The following is a 12,142-nucleotide window of genomic DNA, read 5'->3' as shown; positions in this document are numbered from 1 at the left end:
CAGTGTGTGTGGGACCGTCCCCCAGTAAGGGTCAGTGTGTGTGTGGGTCCTGTTCCCCCAGTGAGGGTCAGTGTGTGTGTGTGACCTGTTACCCCAGTGAGGGTCAGTGTGTGTGTGGGACCTGCTCCCCCAGTGAGGGTCAGTGTGTGTGTGGGACCTGTTCCCCCCAGTGAGGGTCAGTGTGTGTGTGGGTCCTGTTCCCCCAGTGAGGGTCAGTGTGTGTGTGTGACCTGTTACCCCAGTGAGGGTCAGTGTGTGTGGGACCTGTTCCCCCAGTGAGGGTCAATGTGTGTGTGTGTGTGTGAGACCTGTTCCCCCAGTGAGGGTCAGTGTGTGTGGGACCTGTTCCCCCAGTGAAGGTCAGTGTCCTGGCCCACAGTGTGAGTTAGTGGAAACTCTGCTGTTATGCGTGTCACTGTCTGTAGATCCCAGACTCCAGTAAATATCACCCCTGTGGGACTGTACTGGAACCAGTCTGGGTTTGTGTGGTCAGTCTCCACATGGACAAGTTGGTGATCACCTTGGTTTGAGTGGGTCAGTTTGTGACCACCCCGTCTCTCTCCCCCAGGAACAGTTGCTGTGTTTTGTTGTTACCTGGGTGCCGAGTCGACTCTATTGCAACCTGGAAGTTCTTCTTGTTGTTGAGGAGCCCGAGCATCACATCCTGCATCATCGACAGGTCCCGCTGAGCCTCTCCTCGCTCCTGTACAGACACACGCGGTCACCCTGTCCACCCAAATAACCATCACCCACCCACCATCCACCAGGTGATCCCCTGTCCATTCAATCCCACGGCCCCTCGCCAATCCTCCAGAGGTAAGGATTCATTCTATTCAATGTAGTCTTGTCCACATTTGTTACAGTTGCTTTTACAATCATATTCCTCTACTGGAGATTTATCACAGATTCTAAATGAAGTTTATAAGATTATGAGAGGCATAGACAGAGTGGATTTCTCCCTGGGTAGCAATGTCAAGTGGTAGACAACATGTGTGCAAGAACTAGAATTCGATTGTAAACAAGGCTGGGCAGCAGAAACCTGATTGGACAAGGACTAACCAATCAGGAGGGACGGACGATGGGGTATAAATACCACCGGACTAGACATGCCCAGGCATCATCCCTGATGAAGGTGGCAGAGTCTGTCATTGAAACATCAGTTAAAATCGATACCTCTATCCGGCTGGAAGCCCAAGAAGAGTTTATTAGACAGTATGTATCTTCGGCGGAGATGGTGGGGAGGGGGGAGTACACAGGAGATTTGCAGCGTAAGGGTTTACACAGAGAATGGTGGGTGCTGCAATGGGCTCTCAGGGGTATGTGGTGGAAGCACACAGGCTTTTAGATACACCCAGTATCACGGAATGGAGGGAGAGGGATCATGTGCAAGCAGAAGAGGTTTAATTTATTTCAACATTATGGTCAAGTGCAGGCGTTGTGAGCCAAGCAGCCTGTTCCTATACTGTTCAATATACTATGTGAATTCAATATACTGTTCAATATACTATGTGAATTCAATATACTGTTCAATATACTATGTGAATTCAATATACTGTTCAATATACTATGTAAATCTTCCTCGGACTTTCTCCTAGACCTAAGGCAGCCTGATTACCAGATATTTGTACCTCTGTGACTCTGTGTGTGTGAGTGTGTGTGTGTGTGTGTGTGAGTGTGCGTGTCTGTGAGTGACTGTGTGTGTGTATGTGTGTGAGTGTGTGCGTGTGTACACACACACTCACATACACACGCACACACTCACTCACACACATACACACACACAGTCACTCACAGACACGCACACTCACACACACACACACACACTCACACACACAGAGTCACAGAGGTACAAATACAAATATATATATATATATATATATACACACACACACACACACACACACACACACACACACAATCAGTGGCCACTTTATTAGGTACAGCAGTCAAACCTTCTGTGCTCTTCTGCTGCTGTAGCCATCCACTTCAAGGTTCAACATGTTGAGCTTTCAGAGATGCTCTTTGACACACCACTGTTGTAATGCATGTTTATTTGAGATACAGTTGCCTTCCTGTCAACGTGAACCAGAAAGCCATTCTCCTCTGACCTCTCTCATTAACAAGGCATTTTCGCCCACAGAACTTCCCCTTGATGGATGTTTTCTGTTTTTTGCTTCATTCTCTGTAAACTCTAGAGGCTGGTGTGTGTGAAAATCCCAGGGGATTAGCAGTTTGTGAGATACTCAAACCACCCCATCTGGCACCAACGATCATTTCACAGTCAAAGTCACTTAGATCACATTTCCCCCACCCCCCCATTCTGATGTTTGCTCTGAACAACAACTGAATCTCTTGACCATGTCTGCGTGCTTTTATGAATTGAGTTGCTGCCACATGATCGGCTGATTAGATAATTGCATTAATGAGCAGGTGTGCAGGTGTACCTAATAAAATGGCCACTGGATGTACAGTTTGTCTGTTTGATGCGGGATATGTACTTGTGCCTCAGTGTGCCTTTGCCAAGTAAGACGGTGGCACGTTCGATGCAGTGGCTTCTACAGGGTCAACAAAGTGTGCCATTGTCCTTTTTAAACATATGTTTTATGATCGTAAGAACCTGCTGGACATTAAGGAAGTACTGCAGATCTACCCCATCAGCAAGTTGCTCGCTGGCAGAGAAAATTAAGCTGCTGTGCACTGTGCTGCTGTCTGCGTTGAAGGAGGTGTACAGGCTAATAGCAAGTGACCGTCTTGGTCACTTTCCATGTGATCGCGAGACCCTTTTGGTTATTGTTAACGTGGAATGCCACAAGTTCGATTCACTGATTTATTGGCGGGGAGCAGGGGAGCTGCTTGGGCCTCGGACATAGTGCGGACTAGGCCCCAAGCTGCGGTGCTGCCAGGAGAGAGGCGTTGGAGCCGGTGCACTCCACCGGGGGCAGTGTGGCATGGCGTCCAGGCTGGAATCAGTGCTGCCCCCCAGTGTTCACTTGGCAGAAGACAAGCTCTATTGCTGTCAACCGCAGATTCCTGTGGCATTCATAGCTGGGGTCTGGACTACTATCTTACTGATATCCTTATGTGCTTGCTATCTTACAGGTACTTTGTGCTGTGTGTGACTGTTGGTACTGTGTTCTGCACCTTGGCCCTGGAGCAACTCCTTTGGCTGATTTCATGGGTATTCATGTATGGTTGAACGACAATGAAAGTTGAATTAAATTGAACATGTATGTTTTTGTATGTGTGGACGTGTTTGTCTCTGAGTACAACAGAAAATGGGTTCAGTACAGATGGGTATTTGGTGACTAACACCAAGAGAAGGGCCCGTTTCTGTGCTGTGTGAATCTTTATCAGAGTCTTTATCTCTGTATCTAAGTGGGGTTTCAGCACTTTGTGACTGAACCAGGGGAGCCACTTCAAATCAACAGACCAAGTGATGTGCAGGGTTAAAGCCGGCGGAGGGTTGCAGTGCAGTGCGTGTGATGGTCTGTACTGTGGACGTATCTGTGGCGAGATGCATAAGGACACACTGGACCCGTCAGCAAACCCTGAGGACAGAAAAGAAAAAAAAAACTAATTGTGCAAAGTACCTGCGGGGACCCACACCTGCTCATCAGCTCTCGAGGGGCTCGGAGACGCTCCAGCTCGTTCTCCAGGAATTCATACTCACTCCAAGCCTGTTCCATTTCCTGTTCCCGAACAGATACAGCGTTCAGTATCATTAGTGAGAGGGAGAGGGGGAGAGGGAGGGGGAGGGGGGAGAGAATGAACATACGTACATACGTACGTGTCACTTACATACGTAAGTGTATACTTAGACAAACATGATCACTGTACACCGATTGGGCGACACAGTAGCGTAGTGGTTAGCGGAACGCTTTACGGTGCTGGCGATCCGGGTTCAATTCCCGGCGCTGCCTATAAGGAGTTTGTACGTTCTCCCCGAGGGTTTCCTCCCACAATCTAAAGACATACCAGTTGGTAACTGGTCAATATAAATTGTCCTGTGATTAGGCTGGGATTAAATTGGGGGATTACTGGACGGCATAGATCGAAGGGCCTATTCTGCACTGTCTCAATAAATAACTTTTTAAAAAAATAAACTAAATGCAGAATAGAGTTTCTGCAGTCCTTTGCTTTCATCCTTTTGTATCTTCTGCCCAATGGAAGGGAGAAGGGAGAATATCTGGGGTGATTATGTTGGCTGCTTTCCTGAGGCAGCGAGAAGTGTAGATGGAGTCAGCAGACGGGAGGCTGGTTTTACACCTCGGCGTTCTTACAGTCCCCTTACCCAGCTCTGGGATTGCGGCCGCATTCAGGAATGGGTTTGGGGTGCTTTAGCCGAAGTTAGAAACTGGTGTCCAGCTTCACGTGAGATCCCCCGGGAAGGGGGCTTGTTCTGTGGAGAGGGACTCGGAGACATGTGAGAGCTCACCAGGAATTCTCCCTCACCAGTCACTGCCGTGCCAGCTTGTTCTAACCATCGCTCGGACTGGTTGTATAACTTGAGGAGAGCTGTAGACTGTCTCTGGGGTAAATATCTTCCCTGTGTAATGCCCTGGTTCACAATGTTGCTGGTGTGCTGTAGGTATTTCATTTTACGGCTCTGTAACAGCCGGCTGTTCTGCTTTCGGACAGTTTGGGTTTTTGTTGAAGATACGGGATGTGTACCATCTGGTTAGGATGGCGATCTGCGGGGAGTTTTTCCTGGTCAGGGACACTACGGTTGGGCTTGAATCTTTTGCTCGGCGGGAGAGGAAGAGATAGGACGCTGCAGAGAACAGGTCGTAGGATTCGACCCGGCGCGGGACCGTGATTCGATGAAGCCAGGTGCCGAGATCGAGCAAGGATCAGTGAAACGATGAGCTCCAACTTGTGCACTTTTGACTATTTAACTAAAATAGGCCCTTTCCTTTTTGGTTTTCTTTACTAACCCTGTAGTTAAGATTCATAAACATAATTCCTTTAATTGTATGCAGTGTGCTGTCTGTAATTTCATGGCACTGAGATGTAACAGGGCAGCAAATCACACAGCAACCACACACACTGGGGTTTGGGATGGTTGAGGCATCTCAATCTCCGAGTTTGGCGGACCGGAGTGTGTTTTCCCTCGACATACGTAGCCATGGAAACCAGGGGGTTTCATCTGTATCAGACACTTTTCATCATTTGCCTCTCTGACTTGGTCAGAAGGTTTGTGGAAGAAATTCTCCATTCGACGCTTCCCGGAGAAGTGATGAACTGTCACTGCACTGTGGGTGTTGAATGTATCATTTCTCCCTGATCGGGTAGGGAAGGACCATCGATCGACTCCCTCTGGGGCCAGGGGCCAAGGCTCCCGACGCCCTTCAGCGCTTGGAGTGGGTCCTGAACATCGGGGTGAAAGGAGGAGAAAGGAGCCCCGACCACCCAGCCAAGCCCAGGCTGTTGTGGGGGGGGGGGTCGCTGCGCCATCTCCCACCCTTCAGATCCCGCGCCGCGAACGCCATCGGCGAGCCCGCCTGTGCCGTTTACCAGGGAGAGGTCGCAGAGCCTGGCCCGGGTCTGGATCAGCTCCTCCTGCAGAATCCGCTGCTGGCACGTCAGTTTCTTGGCCAGGGCCTGCTGCCCCCCGAAATCCAGCAGCTGGCAGCGGATGGCGTCCAGAGCTCTCTCCAGCCTGTCCTGGAGAAAGATCAGTGTGCATGTCACAGCTCGCTGTCCCTGTTACCGGCTGAGTGGGGTTGTACTGGGCATTTCTCCTTCCTCCGCAGTCTCCTCCCTCCCCTACACCCCTCCGTCCCTCAGTAAACTCCTCCCTCCCCTACACCCCTCCGTCCCTCAGTAAACTCCTCCCTCCCCTACACCCCTCTGTCCCTCAGTAAACTCCTCCCTCCCCTACACCCCTCCGTCCCTCAGTAAACTCCTCTCTCCCCTACACCCCTCCGTCCCTCAGTAAACTCCTCCCTCCCCTACACCCCTCCGTCCCTCAGTAAACTCCTCCCTCCCCTCCAACCTCCATCCCTCAGTAAACTCCTGCTTCCCCTACACCCCTTCATCCCTTTGTGAGCTCCTTTCTCCTACTCCCCTCCATCCCTCTGCAGTCTCCTCCTTCCCCTTCACCCCTCTGTCCCTCTGTAAGCTCCTCCAGCCCCTACACCCCTCCCACAGAACTCCCCCCAACCCCTACAGAATTTCTTCCATTACTTCTGCCAGCCAGGACGCCACCTCTTCTACCCGTACCCTCCTCCAGACCCTGGAGACCTCATTACCTCTGTGACCCCACCCAGCTCCCGTAACGCAGACTTTCCTCCAGTTCCCACACCTCCCCAGTAAACACTCCCAACCCCTACACCCTCCCAATCTCCAGTCTCTCCACCCCCACATCTCTGTAAACTTACCCAGCCCTTATTCCCCAACTTTAAAACTTTATTCTGCTGCTAACCCTCTCTGCAATCTCTTCTCTCGATTCAGATTCATTTTATTTATCACGTGCATATCAAAACATGCAGCACTGTGCACACGTTTTAGGCATATTTCTATAGCTAGGGTGCTTAAGACTTTTGCACCGTACTGTACTTGTCAACGTGGAGCGGGAGCGAGTTTGTAAATCTGGCGGGAGCAAAGGACGTTGGGAATGGTGAGGGTGGAGTGCCTCGGCAGGAGTGTGGGGCAGGTGGCAGAGGAGTGCCGGGATGGGGGTGGTGCAGGTGCAGACACACCCAGCCCTGAGACGCCAGGCTCCGTCATTTGATTCTGAACAATTGGTTTATTGATCATTACAGAATGTCTCTCTGGTGCTTCCCGCTCCCTCCCCTCTCCCTCCCCCTTTCCCAGCCATGATTTCCCCCTCCCTGCCCCCTTCCCACTCTCAGTCCACAATAGAGACCCATATCAGAATCAGGTTTATCATCACTCACACATGTCACGAGGTTTGTTGGTTTTTTTTGCGACAGTACATAAAATTACCACAGTACTGTGCAAAAGTCTTAGGCACCTTATGCACAGTACTTTTGCACACTAATGTATTTCAATGCACTGCTGCCACAAAAGAACAAATTTCACGACATACGCCTGATTCTGAACACTTTAGCGAAAATACCCTGTGAGGTTTCACCAGAGCTGTATCAATACAGTCTGCAGGTGCCAGTACATCAAATATCCTCCTGGCCTAATCCGCTCTCATCAGGCAGAGGCCTCATTTACTTTCTGGTGGAGGGAGGAAGTGGGGCGGGGCGGTCCAATCGTTTGGGAGGAGCCAACGTCAGACTGGTGGGGACTTGTTACGTACCTTCTCCGCTTTGAGTGGGGTCGCTTCAGCTACAAGGCCCTGGAGAATTCTGTCCTGCCCACACAACCGGGTCAACAGCACCTGAGGACACAAAGTGCGGAATATCAAGTCCAGAATCTACAGAATAACATACCTGTCCAATTCATACTGACCCTGTCCTTTCAGTGAGGACAGGTTAGAAGGAAGATTGACTCTATTTAAGCCTTCCCTTTTATTTTGCAGAAATACCTTTACTACAGACCACATTCTACAATGCTACTAAATATTACAACAAACACAAGGACTATGACAGTGATAATACAAACTAAACTCAATTAAAATATTCCCATCTCTGTTAAGGATGGAACTTATCCTCTGCAATGGCCATCAGTCCCGAAACACCTCCGTCGTACCTGTGGACACAGCAGCTTCCTACTCCGAGGTTACCCAGGCGTGGATGTATCCCCGAGCATCACTGTCCCTTCTCTTCTCTGACAAAACTACTTTTATTACAAGTTCAAACCACTGCACAAATGTGCGATCATGTTACAAAACAGAAGACCAGACAAATCACAATTAATATACATTAAACTAATATGTTCCCATCCTTATCGAGGATGGTATTTAACCCCTGCGGTGCCCAATGGTCCCAAAACAATTCCATGGTCCCTGTGGCTGCTGTGTGTCCCTTTTCAACAGCGACCTGGGCATGAACACACCCCCTAAACACTGCCTGGCATCCGCCTGGTCAGAACCCTCCGCTGCCCGTCTCCAGGACTAACGGACAGCCCATGGAGCAGGCGATGTCCCTCCACTGGGACTCCCTGATGGGACAGTGCGGAGGGTATGTTTGACGGGACAGTGCAGAGGGAGAGTTTGACGGACAGTGCGGAGGGAGAGTTCGACAGGAGAGTGTGGAGGGAGAGTTTGACGGGACAGTGCGGAGGGAGAGTTTGACGGACAGTGTGGAGGGAGAGTTTGACGGGGGAGAGTGGAGGGAGAGTTTGACGGGACAGTGCGGAGGGAGAGTTTGACGGACAGTGTGGAGGGAGAGTTTGACGGGGGAGAGTGGAGGGAGAGTTTGACGGGACAGTGCGGAGGGAGAGTTTGACGGGACAGTGCGGAGGGAGAGTTTGACAGGATTGTAGAGGGAGAGTTTTATGGGAGAGTGTAGAGGGAGAATTTTAGGTGACAGTGTACTGGGATCTTTTGATGGGACATTGTAGTGGGAGCTTTACTGTGTACCAAAGGTGTGATGCTCCTCCTCTGGGAATAAAGTATTAGGAGATTCATTCTGGATGCAGCGGTGACCTGCATCCGTTAAATCTGTGAATAATCTTGAACCTGTTTTGTTTTTCTCATGTGTTGATGTGAAGAACATTCCCAAAGGAATAAGAGATAATCCGGAGGTTGAAAAACTACTTACATCAACTTCGCTTTCAGCCATTCTGACAGGTTCTGCTGGGAATTCCTGGAAGATCTCCGGAGCACCTCCCTGTAGGAAAGAGCTGCCGTCAGTGTCTCACTCTCTCACCCTGATCCGGCTCCGAGCAAATTACTTTACAGCTCTCACTGGTCTGCACACCGTACTCTGAGCTTCCATGACACCCTTAGTCTCATCGCCCCTCTAAAAGGCTGGCTTTATTTGTCACGTGCACATCAAAACACAGTGGCTGGGGTTCTGCCGCAGTCCGTGATCTACAGCTACAGCTCAAACTACGGTTCTCCGCGAGCCGCAGGTTTGCGCACTGACCACGAGGGGTAGCACTTCGATATCTCCAGGTGCGGCCTGGAAGACGTGCATCTTCAGGGAGCAGTTCCTCGCCGATTTTGCCGACTGAAGTGTTGTGGGACACTGAAACACTGGGGCCGCGGGCGGTGTGCGTTGCTGTCGGCAGGAGGCTGCTGTACTCCGGCGACCCCTCTCTCCCTCCCTTAATGGAGGGCGAGACCCTGCCGGTCCCTGGGTCCAGGAGTTTGGAGAAGTGACGCGGAAGATTGTGACATTGGATGCAGCGAGCTGCTAGTCTCCGGCTGTCGTTATCGCTGGTGAGAGAGAGCCTGTCTGAGATACCAAAGTGCTGGGTTATGGACCGTCGTTTTTGATGAGCTCTGGATCAAACTCTCTTTGGGGGCTTTTGCTATTGCTTACTGATGGGGGGGGGCAGTGCACCCACTTGTGCAAGTGACGGGGGGGGGGTGTAGGAGAAGGCCGATGGTTCTGCAACTGCTTGTACGTGGGAGGGGGAGGAGGATTCGGGGATCTGATTCATTCTTTGGGGTTTCATGTTTCGTGGATTTCTGTGAAGAGTAAGAATTCCAGGTTGTATACTGTACACATTCTCCAATGTTAAATTGAACTTGGTAAACCATTTGACCATCGAGACGAGCATTGTTTGCGTCACTGGCCAACACAGCCCGAGGACGTGCAGGGGTCACTGTGTTTCCGACGCCAACATAACATGCTCACAGCTTACTAACCGCTACTGACCCATCTTTGGAACGTGGCAGGAAACTGGGGCGCGTGGAGGGAACATACGCATCACGAGGGGAACGCACAAACCTTCGACAGGCAGCAACAGGAATAGAATTCCAACTGCCGGCACTGTAAGCTGTTAAACTGGCCAACGTGCTACCATGCCGTGTAAAACCTAAAGTAATGTTGCTCGAACAACAGGAATTCTGCAGATGCTGGAAATTCAAGCAACACACATCAAAGTTGCTGGTGAACGCAGCAGGCCAGGCAACATCTATAAGAAGAGGTACAGTCGACGTTTCAGGCCGAGACCCTTCGTCAGGACAGACCCTTCCTATAGATGTTGCCTGGCCTGCTGCGTTCACCAGCAACTTTGATGTAATGTTGCTCGATATTTTTCTGTTGATTTTCTACTGTTCTAACCATCCCAGTGGCCCCTCCCCAAAACTCTGCCCAAGGTTTGGTCCCCACCTCCCCATGGTAACCACGTACCCCTCCCAGCCCCGACCCATCCCAGCTGTCTCTTCTTTTTCTCATCCTAGAGAAAACTATTCAACAGGCTACAAGGCCTCCTTGAGCAATTGGATCCTCAACATCCTCACTTGCAGATCCCAGTCAGTTCAGCCTGGTAACCCACAATCTCCACCAGCACAGGTACACCACAAGGCTGTGTGCTTAGCCCCTGCTCTACTCGCTTTATACTTAAAACTAAGCACAGTTCCAATGCCATATTTAGGTTTGCTGACGACACCAGTGTTGTGGGCCGTATCAAAGGTGGTGACGAATCAGTTTATAGGAGAGAGACTGAAAATCTGCTGAGAGATGCCACCACAACAGCCTCTCACTCAGCAGGACCAAGGAGCTGATTATTGACTTGAGACGGGGGAAACCAGAGGTCCATGAGGCAGTCCTCATCAGGGGATCAGAGGTAGAGAGGGTCAGCAACTTTAAATTTCCTGGTGTTAACGTTTCTGAGGACCTGTCGTGGGTCTGGCATGCAAGTCCAATTATGAAGAAAGCACGGCAGCAAAACCAGTTTCTTAGAAGTTTGCAAAGATTTTGCATGTCATCTAAAGGGGAGGGAATGTCGACTCAGACCATGAGGGGCCTGCCTCGGGCATTTTCATGCCTTACAAGGCGCAGATTGGAAGTCTGTGTGGGGTGCCACTCCTCGCACAGACACTAGAGCAATGTGTGGTTAAGTGCCTTGCTCAAGGGCACAAACACGCTGCCACAGCTGAGGCTCGAACTAGCAACCTTCAGATCACTAGACAAACGCCTTAACCACTTGGCCACGAGCCCAATATGTCATCTAAAATGTTGGCTAACTTCTATAGATGCGCAGTGGAGAGTGTAAGTCTGATTACATCACAGCCCAATATGGAAACACCAATACCCTTTAAAGCCTACAAAAAGTAGTGGATGCAGCCCTGTCCATCACGGGTAAAGCTGTCCCCAACATTGAGCACACCCACTTGGAGTGCTGTCGCAGTAAAACAGCATCCATCATCAAGGACCCCTCCCCCCCCAACTGTCTAGGCCACGTCTCTTCTCAATGCTGCCATCAGGAAGAAGAAACAGAGCCTCAGGACCCATACCACCAGCTTCAGGAAGAGTTATTACCCCTTTATCATCAGGCTCTTGAACCCGAGAGGCATGTCAACAAATACACTCAAAAACTTCTATAGATGTACTGTGGAGAGCATTCTGACAGGCTGCATCACTGTCTGGTATGGAGGGGCTACTGCACAGGACCGAAAGAAGCTGTAGAAGGTTATAAATCTAGTCAGCTCCATCTTGGGCACTGGCCTACAAAGTACCCAGGACATCTCCAGGGAGCGGTGTCTCAAAAAGGCAGCGTCCATTATTAAGGATCTCCAGCACCCAGGACATGCCCTTTTCTCACTGTTACCATCAGGTAGGAGGTACAGAAGCCTGAAGGCACACACTCAGCGATTCAGGAACAGCTCCTTCCCCTCTGCCATCCGATTCCTAAATGGACATTGTTCCTTTGGACACTACCTCACTTTTTTAATATACAGTATTTCTGTTTTTGCACATTAAAAATCTATTCAATATACATAATTGATTTACTTGTTTGTTTATTATTATGTTTTATTTTAACTATTTTTTTCTCTCTCTCTCTCTGCTAGATTGAACTGCTGCTAAGTTAACAAATTTCACGCCACATGCTGGTGATAATAAACCTGATTCTGATTCTGAACTTCACTCACCCCAACACTGAACTGTTCCCACAACCGACAGACTCGCTTTCAAGGACTCCCCATCTCAGGTTCTCGATATTTATTGCTTATTTATTATTATTATTTTTGTACTTGACCAGTTTGTTGTCTTTTGCACGTTGGTGTTTGTCTGTCTTGTTGGGTGAGGTCTTTCATTAATTCCATGGTGTTTCT

General features: G+C 49.9%; 1 protein-coding gene across 5 annotated transcripts in view; it reads right to left on the bottom strand.

The window, feature by feature from the left end:
* The window catches only part of LOC134354054 (pleckstrin homology domain-containing family A member 4-like), a 66,298-nt gene that overhangs the window by 16,545 nt on the left and 37,611 nt on the right, over nt 1–12,142 (bottom strand). For all 5 annotated transcript variants that reach the window (XM_063062765.1, XM_063062767.1, XM_063062766.1 and 2 more), the window contains 5 exons: nt 8,676–8,744; nt 7,271–7,351; nt 5,515–5,664; nt 3,591–3,689; nt 595–703 (listed from right to left, as the gene is read on the bottom strand). In XM_063062765.1, the coding sequence (XP_062918835.1) occupies nt 595–703; nt 3,591–3,689; nt 5,515–5,664; nt 7,271–7,351; nt 8,676–8,744 (508 nt within the window). The remainder of the gene's footprint in view (nt 1–594; nt 704–3,590; nt 3,690–5,514; nt 5,665–7,270; nt 7,352–8,675; nt 8,745–12,142) is intronic.

This window comes from Mobula hypostoma, chromosome 11, assembly GCF_963921235.1.
Source record: "Mobula hypostoma chromosome 11, sMobHyp1.1, whole genome shotgun sequence".
Lineage (NCBI taxonomy): Eukaryota > Metazoa > Chordata > Chondrichthyes > Myliobatiformes > Myliobatidae > Mobula > Mobula hypostoma.
The sequence above is the reverse complement of the archived record's forward strand: the minus strand, read 5'-3'. Positions and strand labels throughout refer to the sequence as shown.